The sequence below is a fragment of the Lates calcarifer genome, linkage group LG7_2 (genome assembly GCF_001640805.2).
Source record: "Lates calcarifer isolate ASB-BC8 linkage group LG7_2, TLL_Latcal_v3, whole genome shotgun sequence".
NCBI classification, from domain to species: Eukaryota; Metazoa; Chordata; class Actinopteri; family Centropomidae; genus Lates; species Lates calcarifer.
Window position 1 is genome coordinate 9,901,916 of NC_066854.1, and position 20,505 is coordinate 9,922,420.

At 43.0% G+C, this 20,505-nt stretch overlaps 1 protein-coding gene across 1 annotated transcript; it reads left to right on the plus strand.

Annotated features, from left to right (window-relative positions):
* The first annotated feature begins 4,839 nt into the window (after positions 1-4,839).
* xkr6a (XK, Kell blood group complex subunit-related family, member 6a) lies at positions 4,840-20,064 on the plus strand. Its single transcript, XM_018689203.2, has 4 exons — positions 4,840-6,150; positions 9,474-9,670; positions 10,402-10,819; positions 11,880-20,064. The coding sequence occupies exons 1-4, from the start codon at positions 5,564-5,566 to the stop codon at positions 12,382-12,384; spliced, it is 1,707 nt and encodes a 568-aa protein (XP_018544719.1). The 5' UTR covers positions 4,840-5,563; the 3' UTR covers positions 12,385-20,064.
* Positions 20,065-20,505: the final 441 nt, after the last annotated feature.

Consider the following 20,505-nt stretch of genomic DNA (forward strand, 5'->3'; position numbering starts at 1 on the left):
ACAGATGGTGAAGAGGTAGAGATGCAGAGGACATCATCACTATTTTATTTTGCTGTTTTTCTTGTCCACACTCTGTATGTACTCAGAAACAACTCAGCATCACATTCGTACTTGTTTTTCCTTGTTTTGACTTCTGCAGAAATCTAACAAGCCATTTCAAATGTAGATGTCTGCCTTTAACAAGCCCCCCACTCTGCCTCTGTGTAGTCCCTGAGCAGGGAAGCAGCCCTGCTGTATTTTTCACAGACTGAACACGCTCTCCTCACTGAATGATGCAGCAACAGACTCTTTGACCAGCCAATGACAATGTCTGAATTTATACATAATACAGTGACAGGAGCTCAAGCACAAAGTGTCTTGTTCTCTTTGTGCCTAAGCTGGTGGGTACACTTGTTTATTTATTTCTTCCTATTTTTAGTCAGTTTGTAACTGTGTTTTGGTGCCTTTGAAATCAACATGTTTTCAACCTGTGCTCTCAGAAGCGCTTCATGAATAATCCATTTTCCTCCACCTGAGTTGACCCTTCCCTCTCGTATCAAGTCAAGCCTGCTGCACCACTGCACTGCCTGTTGACCTTGGCACCAAACCATGAAAGGTCCTTAGAGTTTGAAGAAGCAGCAGAAGTCTTGTTCTTAATTGACAAATCGTCTCACAGCCCCAAAGGACCAGAAAATCATCAACATTTAAGTGGTTCTTCTCACAATCACTCCCTGGGATGGAAAATGGTTCATTCAGGGAACAGAGGGAAAACGACTTCCTTTGTCACAAACTGCTGCTTTCAGATCTGCCGTAATTTCCTCTCTAACATTGTCACTAAGTCAACTTCAAACCAACTCGTTCAGTGCTGTGTGAATAATGACACTGACATCTCAATTTTTTCTGTTTTGTGTTGATGTTCTGATCACCATCTGCATTTGTGTGATGAAAAATTCACTCCAAACATCCTAAAGACCCCAAAGACTATACTTTATATATGTACATGTACATTTAATATATATAAGATATATACATGCCTCTCTTTTTCTTTTCTTTTTTTTGGCCTTATTTGTTTCAAATTCAAATAAGTTCTAACAGCATGGAAATAGATTTCTTACGCTGCCAAAGCTTTGAAATGATGTCACATCAATTTCCACTGAAAAAGGTATAAAACTGCCAACAAAAACATTCCAGCCAGTTTCTGTGAGCTGCAAAAAATTAATATAAAAGTTGTATAATGGCTTTTTTATAGCTTTAATCTGCTAGTCTCCCTATGGGTTTGGTATATATTCACTAATTCTGCTGCAAATGATTCATGTATCTTAATTCCCTGAAGATCTAGTGACAGTAATAATGATGTTTAGAAACTGTTTTCCTGTAAGACTCCCTTCCTGTGACAGTCAGGTTGTCATTGACAGGTTGTAAATATAGTTTTCAGCTGCTACTATTTTATATTTCTACTATACACTCTAGAAATATAAACACATATTTAATGTGTGTCTGCAGCTGTCTTGCACTGAGGGCAGCCTGGACACTACAATGACTCACTATTGCAAAGTGGTATTACGAGACAGGATGGGCTGAGGCTAGCTGGTTAGCATGCTAACTAGAGGAGAAGAAAAGAAGTGATAGAAATAGTAACAAAACAAGAGTAAACGTTGGTGCTGCTTTCCACTGTTGAGGCTCGGCTATGTAGCGATAGCAAAAATGTACATAAAAGAAAAACAAATGAGAAACATCTCAGCACTGCCGTTCTGCTTCTCCATCAGGCTCCATTTTATTCATATATAACTGTACTATATTACATATTGTATGAGAGCCTGCTTTCCCAATTTAGGTAAAGACTCCGGAACGACACGTGAAATGGACAGCAATGCCTCTGTTTGTTGTTCAGCACTGAATATTGGTCACTAACTTACATACATCTCATTTCATTGCACAGCCACTATCCAATTAAATCTGACAACCTAGCTCATCATTCCCCACATATACAGTATATGGAATAATGTTTTTCACAGATGTTGAAGAAAATGTTCAATATATAGCTAGTTAGGAGATGGATGCTTTCTAACTCTAATGCTCTATTACTTATACAACATTTTAAATGCAGGACCTTTGCTGATAATTGATTTTTTTTACATAGTGGAACTACTGTTGGATTTGGATATCTTTTCCACCACTGTCAGACTCTATTTAAAGTTTTGAAGTTGTCAGCGTTCTTCCCAGTTGTCCTCCCTGCTGTGCTCAGATTATCTTCAGCTGTGTGAGTTCTATTTAGAGCCAAATAATGCTCCAATTAAACCTGCTTTTTGGTTGTATTTCCATAACAATGTGTGCATTGTTAGTGCTTCTGAAACTCGGTATGGCTCTTTTTTTTTTTTTAATTTGCCAGTTAGCTTCAGCTCTACATGAGTTTTTCCTCTAAAGATCTTGGTGCAGATGTACAAATGTCTGCATATTTGAGAAGTCTTAAACATCCTAACTGGAATATCTATCTTGTCTAATTACATTGACTCCTTATCTCGCTCCATCCTCATTCACAGCCAGATTAAAACTCCCATGTTGTGTCTTTCTGATTCCCATCAACTCAGAACAAGGTCATTGTTTTGATCTTTTGAGGTTTACTGCTGATCCAGGATCTGCTGCTGCCACTGCCTACTTTTGTCTCGAACAACACGATCAAATCATCAGCACGCAGGAAGCATTTCATCTCGAGTCCTCTGGCATTTTTGTTAATTCATTTGGATATTTTTTTATAGCAGTTGCAACTGTGTATAGCTGTGATTCATGACAAGAGGTTTGGTTTTTACAGCATGTATGTATGTACATTATTTCAGTAATATAAATGGCTTTTCTTCTAAAACTACTGTCCAGGAGATGCTCATGCCAAACTGAGCCTCATGTTTGCAACATAACAGGAAAAAAGCTTGAATTTGTTAAAGGTTTTATATGTAAGTTTTTACTGGTGCTACATAGCCAACATTAGCATTACCGGCTATTTACTTACCAAACCAAGATAATGGTTCATAAGTGAGCAAAGCGGGCTGCTTCTTCATCTTTTCATGTTGGACTGAGGGCAGACTACAGGATACTACAGTGACTCATTATTGTAAAGTGGTAAGATGGGCTGGAGCTAGCTGGTTAGCATGCTAACTTCAGTAGAAGAAAACAAGTGAAAGAAATAGAAGCACAAGAAGAATAAACATTGGTGTTGCTTTCCACCACTGGAGATAGTTCTTGGCGAGTAAAGGAATGAAGTTTGATGCACCACTTGCAACATTTTTTTGACACTGGTAAGAGTTGTTAATGCTAACATCAGCTATGCAGCAATAGAAAAAACTTACATATAGCACCTTTGATGTGCAACCTCCACTTTTCCTGAGGATTGAATTTTTTAATTCCTGGAGAGCTGAAGTCTGTTGCAGATATAGCGCCAAAAATCTGCCCAGGTCTTTGCCGACACCTGTCAGTCCAGGTGTCAGGGGGGAAAAAGCCCACACTCTGAGCAGTAGCTAAATAACTCCAGTGCTGCTGTCACTCACTCTCATTGTCTCACACACACACATACACAGCAATACAACCATCTACTCCCCCCCCCCCCTTTCAGCCGCACAGCCACGGTTGTCATGACAACAGAGAGGCTAATCTCCAGTGGACAGAGAGAGAGAGAGGGAGAGAGAAAGAGAGAGAGGGAAAAGTGCAAGTCCTTGCACAGAAACGTGCTTCTGAGGATGAGGAGTGTGATAAAGAGATGCAGTGCATGCTTGCATATTTCAGAGTGTGTGAGTGTGAGTGTGAGTGTGTGTGTGTGTGTGTGTGTGTGTGTGTGTGTGTGTGTGTGTGTGTGTGGCAGAGGCAGTAGCTTGTGCATGTATGTACATTCCACCTCAATTTAACAGCATTACTGGCTGCATTTTTATTAGGTGTTATTACTGAAGCAATGTACAGAACTGATTTAAAAAATACATATTTATATAAAAACATTTCTTATTCTTTCCATTCCTCTGCTAATCCCTCAATCCACCCTCCCTGCATCAGTTTTTACTTTCTTTTGGGAATTGCTTCCCTCTTTCAACCGTTTTCCTTCATTTTTCTTTCTTGTGATCATTAATATCTCATGTTTCTCTCTCTCTTTCCCCTTTTCCCATTTTTCCTCTTTCCCTCTGTCCCTCAAAAAGGTGTCTTCTTCTTTTTTCCATCTCCAACACGCCCTTTTCATCCCGCCAACAATTCCTAAATCTTCCACTCATCCTCTCTTCTGTCAGTCTTTTCATCCTTTTGAACTGCTTCAGCCTGAATCATCCTTTCTATCTTTGTCTCTCTCTCCACACACACACACACACAGTCCTTTCATCCTTCCTCTAATTCCTAAATCCATCCCTCTTTCTCTATCTGCCCCTCAGCTTTCCATCTCCTTCAGTTCAGACCCCCTCCCTCCTGTCTCTCACACACATGCACAGTGTCCATCCCAGTTTCTCACATTCCTAAATCCTCGCCTCTCTAACTCCCTGCTTGCCTAGCAGGGATCACACACACACACACACACACACACACACACACACACATATGTTATGGCTGATTAGGCTGGCAGAGCCACAGGGCAGCCAGCCCACTGGAGGGGATGATGGAGGGATGAATGGAGAGTGTGAGGGAGAAAGAGAGGTGGGAAGTGCAGAATGAGGGAGATACTGAGAGAGGGAATGGATGGAGGAAAGGATGATGAATGATGAATGATGGAAAGATGAAGGACAGAAGGTGGAAATCTCATTTTTCCTTCCTCTTCTCGATAGAGAAAACTAGCTGTTTTCATTAGAAAACAATCACCCTGTTTCTATACAGCGCGATGGGCGATTGCACGACCCCCTATACTTCACTGCGCGTGCACATTTGCGCGCCCGTGGGCAGATGTGAATTCGGGGTTGAAGTCGTTATCCGGTAGAGGGCGGAGTGAGAGTGCGAGAGAGAAAGTGAGGAGTGGGGAAGCAGGAGCTGCAGAGGGCTGGAGCTGCGGAAAGGAGCGGAGCGGACCTGGGCTGCAGCGGATGCCGGGTACCTGCAGCCTGAGCGCGGGCGGTGTGAGAGGCAGGAGTCGGGGGTCATCCGGTTGAGTGAACAGGAAGGTTTAGATTAGCACGAGTCGTGTTCTGAGAGAATAGTCTGGTGTCCGGCGCGCGCCTACACACACACACATCTATCCACACACACACACGCACACTCACTGACACGTCTTAAGAACAGCGGGAGATGCATTACGTCATAGCCTCCCGTCGCCCTAGATGACCGCGCGCGCAGGACGGGATGATGCAGGGCTGCTGGACTAGAACGGATTCCGCTGCTGCTGCTGCTCTCGAGCGCCCGGTGGCGGTGTCTCGACCGGACGAGGAAGAAGGGGAGCCGCCGTCGCGCGGCCGCCGGCTCTGATGGCTCCTCGCGCCCCGGGCGGGAAAGAGACACAGCAGTCGCCGCGGCGCGAGAGGGAAGGGGGCAGCAGGTATCTGGGAAGTGACGTGGTATCCGCGCCCCGCGAGAAAGCACAACGGTGCGGTTGTCGTGCGTTTCGCAGGAGGGCAGGAGCGGGAAGGGGAACATGGCCGCGCAGTCGGACGGCGGCAAAGCCGGGGTCGGGTGCGGCGGCGGCGGTTTCGCCCAGCTGTACGATGTTGACGCCGAGGAGCCACTGGACTCCGCTGCGATCCACATCTGTCAGTGCTGCCGCTCCTCCGCTTGCTACTGGGGCTGCCGCTCAGCCTGCCTCGGCTCTTTGCTTGGTGGGGGCCAGCCTGCCGGCGGGGTCGGCATCCGGGAGACTCACTGCCCACCCCGGGAGCAGCTGTGGCTGGACTGCCTCTGGATCATCCTCGCCCTCCTCGTCTTCTTCTGGGACGTTGGCACGGACCTCTGCTTGGCGGTGGACTACTACCGGAGGCAGGACTACCTCTGGTTCGGCCTCACTCTCTTCTTCGTGCTGGTGCCGTCGGTGCTGGTCCAGATTCTGAGTTTCCGCTGGTTCGTGCAGGACTACACCGGCGGGGGGCTCGGGGAGGTGGAGGGGCTGACCAAGCGGGGCGCGGTGGCTCTGGGGTGCCTGTATCCCGGCAGGGACCGCCTGCAGCTGGCCACCATCTGGCTGTGGCAGGCCACCATACACATCCTCCAGCTGGGGCAAGTGTGGAGGTAGGGGAGGACAAACACTAACACACACCAGAACCTAACCTAGGCTATCACCACTCTCCTTTCTATCTCTCTCTCTCTCTCACACACACACACACTCCTTTTCTCACACACACTTAATGTTGCTAATGGATAGAGTGGTGTGTCTAGTCAATGTAGCCAGAAGAAAAGAAAGCCTGCTTCACAGTGACAGGCAGGAGAGGAAGAGCAAGAGGGGGACAGGAAAAGGCTCTGTGTGACCTCTCCAGTACTTCACTTACTATCTGGGAGTGACAGACAGAGATTAAGTGAGACAGTGATTCTGCTCTCACAGAAAAACTCCATGATCTTGTTTAACTTCTTAACACTTTCTTTTCATTTTTTGGGTCACCTTTGGAAAAGCAAATTCAGAAACTTGTGGTGTACAGACTGCAGTTGAAAGGACACAACTGTAGTAATCATGACGTTGTTGCAGTAACCCTTTACACACTCTGTAGTAGCCTCGTATGTTAAAGTAAGACACCTCCAGTGTGTGTGACAGAAACACTGTCCATGGTGCTGAATACATTTTCAGCACCATGGACAGCATCTCAGTCAGGGTTTCTTTACTGTAGTTGGAGAGCAGAGGAGCCAGTGTGTGTGTGTGTGTGTGTGTGTGCGCGGTCATGCGTGTGTGTGTGTGTGTGTGTGTGTGTGTGTGACCAGTGGAAAAACGGTGTCACGGCTCTTCCCATGAGTGTCAGCATGCATGGAGAGTACAAAGAGGAAAAGCATCTGCGCTTCTGGCAACACATCTCCCCCTCCATCCCACTGTCTGCCTCTCTCTCTCTCGCTCACTCTCTCTCTCTCACACACACACACATATATATATGCACACATACACACACAGTTGGACAAGGGTGGGTGCTAATTGTAGTGCTAAAAGCACTGGCGGGAAAAAACTGAAACACACACATGCGCTCTTTTTGCTCCAACACACACACACATGCCTTTCTGTTGCTGTAGATTCCTCGCTCCTTGTTTCATTTGTTTTGTGTGTGTTTGCTTGTGTGTGTGTGTGTGTGTGTGTGTAGCTTTGACAACACAAGTAGTAGTAGTAGTAGCAGCAGGAGTGTGCTTGTCTCCAGCCTCCTAGCCCTCCATACAAGGACAGTGACTCTCCCTCCCCACCCCTTTCTCTCCGAGAAGACTGCTTAATGGTGTCCACTCGCCCCTGGGCGGGCAGCAGGGAGAGTGGAGTGATGAGTGTGTGTGTGTGTGTGTGTGTGTGTGTGTGTGTAAGTGTGTTTACATCCTGCTGCGCTAGGAATGTGCGACTCAGCTCCTCTAGTTCGGTCTCTCTGTGGTTGTAGGGTTAAATCAACCCCCACACACATACACACAACCCTCCTCCAGTTCCATCCCACCCCACCCAGTAACCACCCCCTCAGCCTGCAGAATGGACTCTCCCACCTGGAGGAAGTGGAGGAGCAGGAGAAGGAGGAAGGAGATGGAGGAGGAGGGGGAGGAGGAGGAGGAGGGGGTGCTTGTTTGTAGCTGAGGAAATGGTTCAGCCTGATTGAGACGGATCGCTTAGAGATGGAGAGGCTGTGGAGAAAAGGCAGGAGGAGGAGGAGGGAGAAAGGTTGCACACGCACAGTGCGAGTGAACAGAGGGAACTGGGGGGGAGGGGAGAAGAAAAAGAGCAAGAGGAGAGAGGGAAAAGGAAGAGTGAGAGTGGTGGGGGTAGGGTGGAGTTGTGGAGGATCCACTGTATTCGGTACATATGGTTCGAAAACACGTCTCCTCCATGTCAGGGCTTTAAGTGGCTGTCAGGTTCGCCTGCCACGCTGCACGGCAAAGCCTTAATCCTTCACATGAACATAAATGAAAGGACTTCCTGTTTACAGAGTTTCAAAAAAGCCAAACAAACGATGCTGAGGATTTATCCTTCCTGTTCTTGAGTCAAGGACAAACAGCGTTTTGGCGTGTCTTATTTTAAAGCCACAAAATCCATTAAATCAGCTTTAAATGGTTCATTTAGAAGCATTACCATACATGTATAGGAGTGGTGTGCATGCACACGAAGACATTTTCCCATAGATGGTGCATTATTTATGTTATGTGAATTAAGATTGTATGTTTCAAGCCAGATGGATGTAATGGCTGCACATACAGAGCCATGCATAATGTACGAGTACACACACGCAATGACACCTATGCACACACAAGGAGGCAGGAGATATCATTAGAGCGCATTTGCACACATGTGCATATACACATACATGTCCACACACACATATACACACACACACTCTCTCATGCCCTGAGGCAGATTTAATTGAAATCTCTGCCCACATCCCACCCACATGTACTGTAGATTCCCAGTTTGAGAAATCCACTCAGGATGTATGGATCAAAATCTTGTCATGGCTGTTTGCTAACAAAGAGCTTCTATTAATGATCAGACCACAATGAAAACTAAAAATATATACAGTGGGAGTTCAGTATGGCTGTAGCTTTTAGGATTGTGTTCATTTTATCTATCAAATTAAGCAGAATAACTAGAGGATAGTGAGAGTGGAAGTTAAATTATTGGTATATACTTACAATAATGAGTAATTTCTACTAGAATACAGTTTCCTGTGGCTGTCACTCACTGTGGCTGGACAGGTTTTAGTTTTTTTGCTGGTCAGGTCTGACTGCTGCTTACAGTGTTCACTGATTAAGGATTGTGTTCAGACTTGAGAGTTACATATTAAAAAAGAATAATCTAAATTGAACCAGAGAGACAGAAATATTCAGATTTTTAGGACCCATTGTGGGTCAAGCTCCAAAATGCAGGGTCCTACATTTCCCATAATGCAACTCAGAATCACCTTTAGCTGGACTTCTCCTTAATAAAGCCACACATTTTTCAAAAACCATGTCTCAGTTTGTAACACAGATTTTCAGTTATAACTTTTTAGCCTCTAAACCTGAGGCAAAGAATTCAGACTGCAGAATGTCGGGAAAAAGTGAAAATGGTCACAAGAATTTTGCAGAGGTGGCATAAAGAGAACAAACCAAACTGAAAAAACACATTTGGGTTTGTAAAATGTTGAAGAAAATAACATCAAATCCCCACAAGTGAGAAACTAGAAAACAGCAAATATTTGGCTTTTTTTGTTTGCGAAACAGACAAAAACGCTGAATCAATTATAAGGATAGCTGCAGATTCATTTATGTCAATGATCAAATTGATCAATTTATGATTTTACATCTAATTTTCAGTCAGACTAACAGACCAACAGTTGTGTGAATAAGACTTAAAAATGTATGGTGTGATTATTAATTAACCCTCCACCTTTACCTCTGACCGCCCGCAGGTACATCAGGACGCTGTATCTGGGCGTCATGTCGCGCCGGCAGAAGGAGCACCAGCGGCGTTGGTACTGGGCCATGATGTTCGAGTACGCAGACGTCAACATGCTGCGGCTGCTGGAGACTTTCCTGGAGTCGGCGCCTCAGCTGGTCCTGCAGCTCTGTATCATGATCCAGGAGAACCGAGCCGAGACGCTGCAGTGTAGGTGGAGCACAGACCCCGCCGGGTGTCAGACTGCTACAGTGTCTGAAAAGCCAAGGAGACCAGCTCTACATGAACACTTCCAACTTCCTGCCACATTTACAAACATAACACTGTGTTTTCATGTAGCCAACAAAGCACATACAAAATCAACAGCTGCACAAACAGTAATTAGCAATTTGCACACATCGTGCTCTGTAATTTGTGGCTGCAGATGGTGCTGCTTTTAGATTTTCACACTGTGCTTATTGTTCAGGTAGATCCACAAAAAATGCACAATCATGTTGTCAAGTGTACGGGGGATGTGCTAGCCAAAAGTCCATCAGCCTCCTCTCCTTATTCATCCAGGAGATGTATCATCTAGTCGGCCACCCACTGGTGTTATTCATCTCTATCGCTCTGGAGTTTTGGGACACCTTCTATTTTAATGCAAATATGTGACTAGTACAGGGGGTGGATGCACACAGCAGCTGGGACATTAAAAATGACTTTATGTTTAGACTCATACCATTAAGCGTCATTACCAAATGTTTCTGTCGTGTCACGCACTACCTCTTATTTAAGGACGTGCTCACATTATTACACCCACACTGACTCACTATTTATTTGTGCTGATGTACTTTTTGTTTCACGAACCTTGAAAACATGATTCAACTTTGTTCTTTCAAAAAAAGAAGCATCTAACTCATCCACCTTTTTTCTCTACGGTTTTTCTCCTCTTGTCTCTGTAGGCATCTCCTCCCTGGCCTCCCTCCTGTCTCTCGCCTGGGTTCTGGCCTCCTACCACAAGCTGTTGCGGGACTCTCGTGACGACCAGCGCAGCATGAGCTACCGCGGGGCGCTGCTGCACCTCTTCTGGCGCCTCTTCACCATCTCGTCTCGCGTCCTCTCACTCGCCCTCTTTGCCTCCCTCTTTCACATCTACTTTGGCATCTTTGTGGTACTCCACTGGTGCGCCATGGCTTTCTGGGTGGTGCACGGGGGCACTGACTTCTGCATGTCCAAATGGGAGGAGGTGCTCTTCAATATGGTGGTTGGTATAGTCTACATCTTCTGCTGGTTTAACGTGAAGGAGGGCCGGACGCGGTACAGGATGGTGGCGTACTACACTGTGGTGTTGGCTGAGAACACCATCCTCACCGGGCTGTGGTGAGTTCAAATGAAAATCTGGGGGGATATGGTCAGAGCAGGCAGATTGGTGAGGCTGAGTTAAGGGTAGTTAAAAATATGAGACAGACAACAAATCTTAACCATTTCAAAAAGCTAAGATAAACATGAACTGAATGCTACTTCCTTACACTGTTAAGACTGTAGAAGATCAGAGTGTTTTACACCCTTAAAGAGATGAGGTTTCAAGTGTGAATTTGAAAATCTCAAGGGAGCCAGCTTGCCTGAGGTGGCTGGCAGTTTGCAGAGTGGTGGGAAAAGGCTTTGCAAGCAGATAAAACCCCAGAACTATTAAAAACACATCAATGAGCCACACTGTTGCACCAGGTGACATGTTCTTTCATTCAATTCAATTCAATTCAGTTATCTCAAGGCACTTTTCATATAGAGCAGATCTAGACTGTGCTCTTAATATCATAATATTTGCAGAGAGAGACCAAACAGTTACCACCATAAGCAGCACTGTGGAAACACAGTGGTGAGGAAACAATCCTTTTAAGAGGCAGAAACCTCAAGCAGAAGGGTAGAGAATTGGGAAAGGAGAACATAGCATAAAGAGATGTAAAGTGGTACTCATTATAGTATTAGTCGCAATAATAGCGATGATAATTATAGTAGTAATAACAACAGTAGTACTCAGACTAGAAGCAGGCCTACAGCAGGACATCTTTAACAGCAGGTGTTGAGCAGGACTGTAGGAGCAGCAGGAGGCGTGTCATCACAGATCAGACTCTACAGAACGCGACTGGAGAGGAGGAGAGAGACCAAAGAGCACAAAACTGTGGGAAAGGGAAGATATCAAGTTAGTATACGCACAGATAGAGAAAAAGAGGGGAGCTCAGTGCATTGTGGGAAATCCCGGTGGTCTAGATCTATAGCAGCATAACTAAGGGATGGTTCAGGCAAGCTTGAGACAGCCATAACTATAAGCTTTATCATTATGATGATCATGGGCACTGTAGTTCATTCACTGGAACAACACACATAAGAGCACATGCAAACACACATGAATTTAAATGCCTGTGTCTCCACCATCCTGCAGGTATGCCTACAGGGACCCAGTGTTGACCGACTCCTACGCTGTCCCAGCACTGTGCGGCGTCTACCTGACGTTTGCTGGGGGCGTTCTGGTCATGCTGCTGTACTACGGCTTCCTGCACCCAGCTACCGCCCACCTCCAGCCGAGCCCCGCCTCGTCCTGCTGCGCCCAGCTGCTCTGGGGTCTCCCCCTACCCCCGTCTGCTCCACCGACTGCGCCGCCCACCCCGGCTCACATGACCAAGTCGCAGACGGAAGAGGATGTGGCTGAGACGTGTCTCCCCGTCTTCCAGGTGAGGTCAGCGCCCCCCACCTCCAAGCCCGAGGGCCCACTTATAAAGATCGACATGCCCAGGAAGCGTTACCCAGCGTGGGACGCCCACTATGTAGACAGGCGCCTGCGGAGGACTATAAACATCCTGCAGTACATAACGCCAGCCGCCGTGGGCATCCGCTACCGTGATGGACCCCTACTGTATGAACTGCTGCAGTATGAGTCCTCACTCTGACACACACACACACACAAACACACCCACCCACCCTACCGTACACATAAGCACATGTGCCACCATAAAAAAGATATGTATGTACACATGGATGTTCAGATTTAGAGAAGATTTAGAAACACATTCACTCACAATGTCGCACTTGGTATAAGCACACAGACACAAAAGCAATCTGTCACACTTAAACATGCGCACACACTCACAAACACATACACTCACACATGATTTCCTTGCGGGCACCTACGACCTGCGAGTCCCATGGCCATCGACTCAACAAGCTGCTTCAGCGCGAGTCCATCTCTATCTCTTTTTATCCCTCCGTCTCTCTATTTGCAACCCCTCTGATCGCTCTTCATTTGGTCTCATTTCTTAAATTCCACGCGTCCGCGCTATGCTGTGAAGAAAAAACAAAAAAGTGAAAAACGAGCACAGTGTCACACCTGGAGTCTTCGACCACCGCATGCTGTTCACGTTGCGTCGCTCACACTTTCTCGGGTTTCAGTAGAATAAAAAGACGTGACAAAGAAAGAACAAATGTCACTTTTAATAAAAGGAGTTTGTGAACATGTTGTCGTTAGTCTAGTCAAAAGGTAGTGTATATATTTTCTATGTACAGAGGGGATGTTTTTTACGTACCGCTACGTTGTTGTCGACTGGTGACAAAGCAGTTGGACGCATTGGTTTTTGGGGTTGGTTGACTAGGTTAGTGGGAAGAATAGCTGAGCATGATGGGAAAGATGGAGACAGAAAGGGTTATTGGCATCAAATGCACACTCAAATTAAACTTAATTTAAATCAAAGCCACAGTTAGCTACAGTCTCTCAATGGAATAGTTTGACATTTTGTGAAGTATGCTCAGTAATTTTGTTGCCTCATGTCCAAGTGTGGACCTAAAGCCAGGAGTCACTTAGCTTAGTTTAGCAAAAAACTGAAAGAAGAGAAACAGCTAGCATGGCTATGTTTAAAGCTAAAGAAACCTGCCTACCACGACCTCTAAAGCTCATTATTTAACACACTGTATTTTGTTTGCTTAATCTGTACACATACAGAAATATAAAAATGACAAGCTGTGGGTTTAGTGTTTCGTGCTGTAACTATTTCTTGGAAAGATGCACTGACTTTCTGGAGGCAGCCCCTGCTTTCAGTCTTTATGCTAATCTGGGCTGATTGTATTCTGGCTGTACTTTCAAACTTAACAGATAGAGTGGTGTCAAATTTGTCGTGTAACTCGAAGCCAGAAAGCAAACGATTCAAAATGTCAGGCTATTCCTTAAACTATGCTAACACTTAGGCATACACTATGTTAAGTGACTATTAGCAATTAGCATTAGAGCTATAGTGACATAAAATGAGAGGTATTAACATCTCAAAATAAGCGTAGCTACACTAGCTATACAGGGATCACTAGCAGAACATTTTAGCAAGATATTAGCTTAGATGCCATTCTAAATTTCAATAATATTTAGGACAAAAAACAAACCTTTTCATTGTCAAGAGGTCTTTTACATTAGTTGTTGTCACTTTCTCTCACTCAGCACCTTGTATGCTAAGGTGTTAGCATGGAGATCTACTGAGGACAGATGAGTTATTAATACTAAACGTACACTAGTTAATGTGCCAATTTCCCTAAAACAAGCATATCCAAATCCATGTGTTTTTGAAACATGTAGTATTTAAAGTAGGACATTAAACATTGTAAAAGATTTTACTGTTCTACTGAAGTATTAGTGTCTGCTGATGTTTTCATTATACTGATATTGTGCTATAATGGTAATAAATATCACCATTATTTCACAACTCATAGTATACAGTGAAAGACATAAAGCAGTACATGCTTATCACACTTTGTTTGTATATGCAGTCTTAGGGTCAAACAGTTGTTCTCCATCATTTCCTGTTAGGCTTAGAGGGGTCGTGGGAGGTTACATTTTCTTTACTAATTCCATCAACAGTTGTTAATGCTTTAAAAAATCTGGATGCGTCAGTTTACTTGCGTCGATTAGACAATGGCAAAAATTTGAAATTTTCCAATTTTCAACAGAAAAAGCAAATCCAAGACTAATTATTTTTGATCTACTACTGTCTACTAGATTTTTATGTGTGTGATGTCTTAATCATGTCGGTCCCACGCTAACAGGGTGCTGCCACTGAAGCTGATATAAAACAGTTTTAGACATCAGTCGTCACAACCCTCCCGATGACTTGTCTTCGCCTGTATCGTGTCCAATATCCAACTCCTCCAAAGCCACCCACGGCTGAGCTGTGATGTATGGCTCATTATTTATTTTTTTGTTTGTTTATCCCTGTAATCCAAGCTGTTACATTGGCAGGCAACAACAAATGAGCCGAGATATCAGTCATCAGGCCGTAGACGGGAACGTCGCTCCTGAAATCTCATGCCGTGATGGGGCTGCCTTAACACCATGTGGTGGCGAGTAAAAACAAGGGTTTGGAGGGTGGTGAAAGAGTTTTTGCTGTCCAATGCTCCACACCTTTTCTCCAGTTTCATGTCAGCAGTAGAGCAGGTGAAACCCGGCCATGAGCCATTTAAGATGGTGCAGTTAGTTAAGACGAACACACATGCTTCTTATTGCTGCTGTCCAAGAGGATCAAACAGGTGGAACAGAAAGAATTTAAGAGTGCATAAATATTGCTTAAAGGGGTATTTTAACATATTTTGGAGTCTCTCATGTTTATTTTTTTGTCCAGATGGATCAAATTGAAGACAGATTTCTCTAATAGCAATTATGCTATAAATGTTTTCAGTGCTGAAATAATAACTTGATTGGTCAACTGACAGAAAGTTACAGAAACAATTTTGATAAACAATTAAGTCATAAATAAAGCAAAAATGCCTAATTACTAGCTTCTCAATGTGACGATTTGCTGATTTTGAATGATTGGTAAGGTGTATAAATTTTTTAAATAGGCTCTAAAAAGAAGTAAATAATAGGCATTTCATGACATTTTATTGACCAAGTAGCTGGTGACTCCTTAAGATGAAGCAATTTCTTCTTGCAGCTCTTTACTGAGATAAAATTATTAAGTAATTCACAGGAATAAAAATAAAAGATGAAACAAAAAACAGCATAATTTTGTGTGGTAGTTTCTTGCGACCCTCAATGGTAGTCCTAATCTCCATTTTGGGAACCACCGCTATGGGCTTAAATGAATAACCTATAACAGATTAACTGCCAGTAAGCATAACATTTTTCATCAGAATGTGTGAAGTGTAAAAAGGAGACTGACACAAAAAATGTTAAAATATCCCTTTAAAGGTGTTATATGTAAGTTTTTGTTATCACTGCATAGCCAACATTAGCATTAACAGCTGTTTACTTACCAGTCTAGAAGAAATGTTCACTCTGTAATAGTTACTCTAGCCTCCAGTCTGCTCTCAGTCCAACATGAGAGAATAATGAACATGTAACATAACAATAGCTGAAGCTCTTGGTAAGTAAACAGCTGTTAATGCTAATGTTGGCTATGTAGCAATAGCAAAAAATTATTCACACCGTGAATAAGGAGCGAGCTTACATTACTTTTCCGTGGTGCTAGTCGACTAAAAAAAAAAAAAGACAAATCACTTCATTTGCTGCAAACTGGCAAATAGATTCAGTAGGTGCAACCGCGCAATGGAAGCAGCAGCATCTGGGTTCATATGGTGCAACACACTCAAGCTACAGAGTCAATTGGCTGCTAATCCCACTTCATATGGTGCAAATATGAAACACACATGTACTTATGGTGCAATAAGGGCAGATTGTCTCTTTGAATTCTATGGTGCAACTTGAGTACTGCCTTCAGTTATCGGCCAAGGCTGTGCCAAAGGCTCCGTCCAAACGGACAACTGCTCTTCCTGTCCTGCAGAAGCTATGCAAGTCTCCAACGCAGGGAGATGTGCTTAGTGAACATGCTCACGACACACACACATTTACTCACAGACACACACACACGCACACAGGGTTTTCTTCCGCAGCAGGGAGACACACAGTGAAAAGTAGTGTAAACAACATGGGATATGTCCCTACCTCACCGCTTGAACACAAACATACACAGACACTCACACACTAATGTCCAATAATCCCTTACCCCTTTATAATTTGGGAACAATATTCATATGGTGCTATTGAGTAAAGCTGGGTGGTTTTTGTATAGTTGTGGTTACAGTGGTATGAAGAATTTAGCCAAATATGTTTAGAAAACCTGAGTGTTTCACATTCAGATTGATTGAATAACGTAATTCAATCAATCTGACTCCTCATGTAGAGAGTGTACATAAAAACAGCAACACCTTCTGTCTCTGCTGAAACTGGGTGACACATAAAAGCTACAATGCCTTAACCGCTCGACAGAAGTGGAGGTGGATTTTTTTTTAAGATATCTGAGTCATGGTTATGTGCAAAAAGATGATGAACATTAGGAGGGTGGTGCTTATTTTTGGTACACTCTAATCTGGACATGCACTGTACATTAAGCATGGGTTCAGTGTGTCAGAGCACAGAAATCAAAGGAAAACAGCATACTATGTTAGCACGTTGTCCTAAAAACCGAATATGTGCCATTTAGAGAACACAGTCAGGCATTTTCTGTTAGTTCCACAGATCGTGCTCGTGAATTTCTTGCATGAATGTTCTAGATTTGAGGGCACACGTGCTCTTAGGAAAATAAATGGTCACTGCAGAGGCTTAAAGAGTCACCGCTTCGTATGTGCTTCTGGGTTTGTTAAAGGGAGATTTATGTTGACCTCCAGAGCAGCTGTCCCACTAGCTTTTCCCCCAGCACTGACCTCTGACCTTTTGACCCAAACAACACCCCCTTTGCACCCAGAGCTCCAGCCAATCAGAGATCAGGTTTAACACAGCCAAATCAGGTCTGACACAACCAAAAAACACAGTTCTTCTTTATACGGAAGCATTCATAGTGTGGCTTTCAGACTCAACTGTAGCCTCATAATCAAACTGCAGGTATCATCTACATTTTGTTTTTAAGTCAGATTACGATTTTTATAATCCAGGAGTCAAAAACCCAACAGATCCACTCTCAGTCTACAGCTGAGTCTGCACGCTACAAATGAAACGTTTCTTCCTTCACCCAAAAAACCAGAGCCTTAGCCAGGCCCACTCTGTAGGAAATTAATATCCAGTCAGTGTTATTGTATGGCTACACATCCACAGCTATGCAAGGTTGCAGACAGAAAAGTTCTGGGCTTGGATAACCTTTACAAAAAATACCACATCACTGTACTCATGTATTGTTTGTTTTTAATCATTATTTTTCGCCTTTTTTCGTTTACAATGAAGGGGTAAAGAAAGCAGACACCATGAAGTGTTAATGTGCAACAATGCTAGCATGATGTACCATTTGTTTACATTTTTTGAAACTTTTTGCTTTTGTTTATGATAATCTGTGACAATTTTTATGCACTTAATTTACATCTTTCTCTATCAAGTTTGTCTGTTGATGGGTTAAAATTAGTCGGGAGTGGAAAAACAGTGTAATGCACCTTTATCTTGGGATTAACCGCGATGGATGCGACCTCCCGACTGAGGAATGTGCATCTGATTGTGAAAATCAAAACCAGAAAGGTTTTTTTTTTCTTCTTTGGAAAAACACAAAAATGTTCCACTATCAGGGTCTGCAAAGCATATGAGGCCTGTGGTTAGGCTGTGTGTGTGTATGTGTGTGTGTGTGTGTGTGTGTGAGCATGTGTGATGTGCGTGTATGTGCGAGTGCAAGCTATCGTATGTGTCAGTAATGCTTCATATGCTTTTTTTAGCCAAAGTTTTACTTGCTTGGTCCAGAGCTGTGAAAGTATCATTACTCATCGTGGTTTTGTAGAACTCGAGGCCAGACGCTAAGCTGTTTCTGATCTCAGACCAGTTTCTACCAGATCTGAGTTCAACTACAATTGAAATCCTCTCCTTCGGGAGCTGAAGATGTTTGGCTGCTCTGGCAAAAAAAATAAATAAAAAGATTTGGAAGGATTTCAGTGGTTTGACTCAGGTCTGGATACTATAAGCACAGGGAAGGGTCAAACTAAACCTTAACGTGGATGTACCTATAAGATGTACCATGAGCTTTTATTTTGTCGAGGTCATGCTTTTCTACTGTGTTCTTCAGCTTGGAAAAAAAAAAAGTAGCTCTAGAGATTTTGATGTGCAAAAGTAGCTTATATTTTCTGTGGTTGGCATTTTGATTGTAAATACCTTTTCCTGGTAATCCTTCTCAGTTGGATCTATGTTCGATGAGTTCGCTTAGATGGCTCTTTCAAAAGTACTGGTAGTAAATGTTCTTTATAAATATCTAGAATGTAAGACGAGAGAAGAAAAATATGGCTTGACTGGAAACTGTGTTTTCGTAGGAGTCTGTGCCATTGTCTTGTCCTGAGTATAAGCACACTGATATTAGATCTGTAGGCAGGATGAAAGTTTTGGAGGTGATCTGCCAGACAGCCATAATCAACCTTTGGTTCTGTTTTTCAGAAAAAATGAAAAGAACGACAAAACTACCAGGCAGATCAGCTGCACTGCAAAAAACAACCATCTCCACAAGCAACAGTTCATGAAAAATGATTTTATATATTGTCATTTTACACTATGAAAATGATAAAATACAATTAATGCATTTTGAGAAATGTCTGTCTTAGATCAAGTTTAAAAAATATTGCTTGAGATAAGTTCCCAAGAATTTATGTTAGTGTACAGCTCTGTCCAAAGATTAAAAAGGTGACTTGGAGTCTTGTTGACACAGTGATGAGGTCGCTGCACCAAGAAATAGTATTTCTAATTTGTACCCTCCCAAAAAACTTTCCATTTTACTTTTGTTTGTGTATGAATTAAATTAATAAGATAAAAAAATTTGATCAGTCAAATGTTTAGGTCGACTTTCTTTTCACTGTGGACAAAGCTAGGCCCGGTCTTTGCCCTTCCAGCCTTTACCGAAACAGACATAAGAGTGGTATCCTCTGATCTAACTTTCGGCAATTAAATGAATGTGTATTTTCAAAAATTTCAAACTACTTAAAAAAAAAAAGTCAGTGGAAGTTGGTTATTGGATATAAGAGGAATATGCGCATCTACAGGCAGTAATGCAAATTCCAAAAAATATTAGCTCAGAGAGACTGGAAACTGTGGCTCTGACTAATGTTTGAAAATAAGTGGTTACCAGCATCTTTAAAACTATTAAATTAATATATCTCATTAGTAAAATCTGTACAAAAATCAGAGCCAGGCTAGCTATTTCCCTTAACTTCCAGCTAAGATAACTGTCTCCTGACACTAGCTTCATATTTAGTTTACAGTCATGAAAGTCGTATCAATTTTCTAATCTAGCTCTTGGCTTGAAAGCAGATAAGGCTGTGAGCACCACAGTGTTCCATTGTATTGGGCAGGTGTCAGAGCTCTGAATGTGGTTAAATAGCTTGATGAGATGGTCGTTCTTGCAGTGTGCAGCTGCTTGCCGATAGGAACTTCAACATGTAAGCACATATTTCAAACTTAATGAAGAAAATATTCACAGAGGAACAAAACCAGTTGTCCTGCAGTGTTTGTCTTAGTGAGAGCAGCGGCTGTCTGGCTAACATCTCCTGACTTCACTGTAGAAATGATGGCTGTCGTCACCAACTTTGTTCAAACTGCTCCTGCGTCAGCTCATTAAAAAAAAAAAAAAAAAAAAAAAAAACACCATTCAGGAATCTTCTGGTCTTTGGAGGAATTCCCTAATTCACACCGAATGTTTCTGACCAACCACAAACAGGAGAGAAACGAGAAGACGCATTCTGTTATCTCCGGTTTGTCTGTGTATTCAGTGTCTATGACAGCATAACAGCATTCTGGGGAAGAGTTGAATGATATTTTCAATGGCTCTAGGTGGCCAGCATTAGGAAATGTGTTATTTTTGTTACAATACCTCCTGAAAAATAAAGTCTATTTATCTGTGAAGAGACAAAGATTTACAATAATACAGATGACTACATAGAAATTATGACAGATTTTAAATGATATAAAACAGATATAAATGAAAACATGTACAGTTCATTTGGTTTTGAACATGATACAGAAATGTATATGCGTCAGTATTGAGTTTGATTTTATATATTTACCATTTTATTACATTGTAATG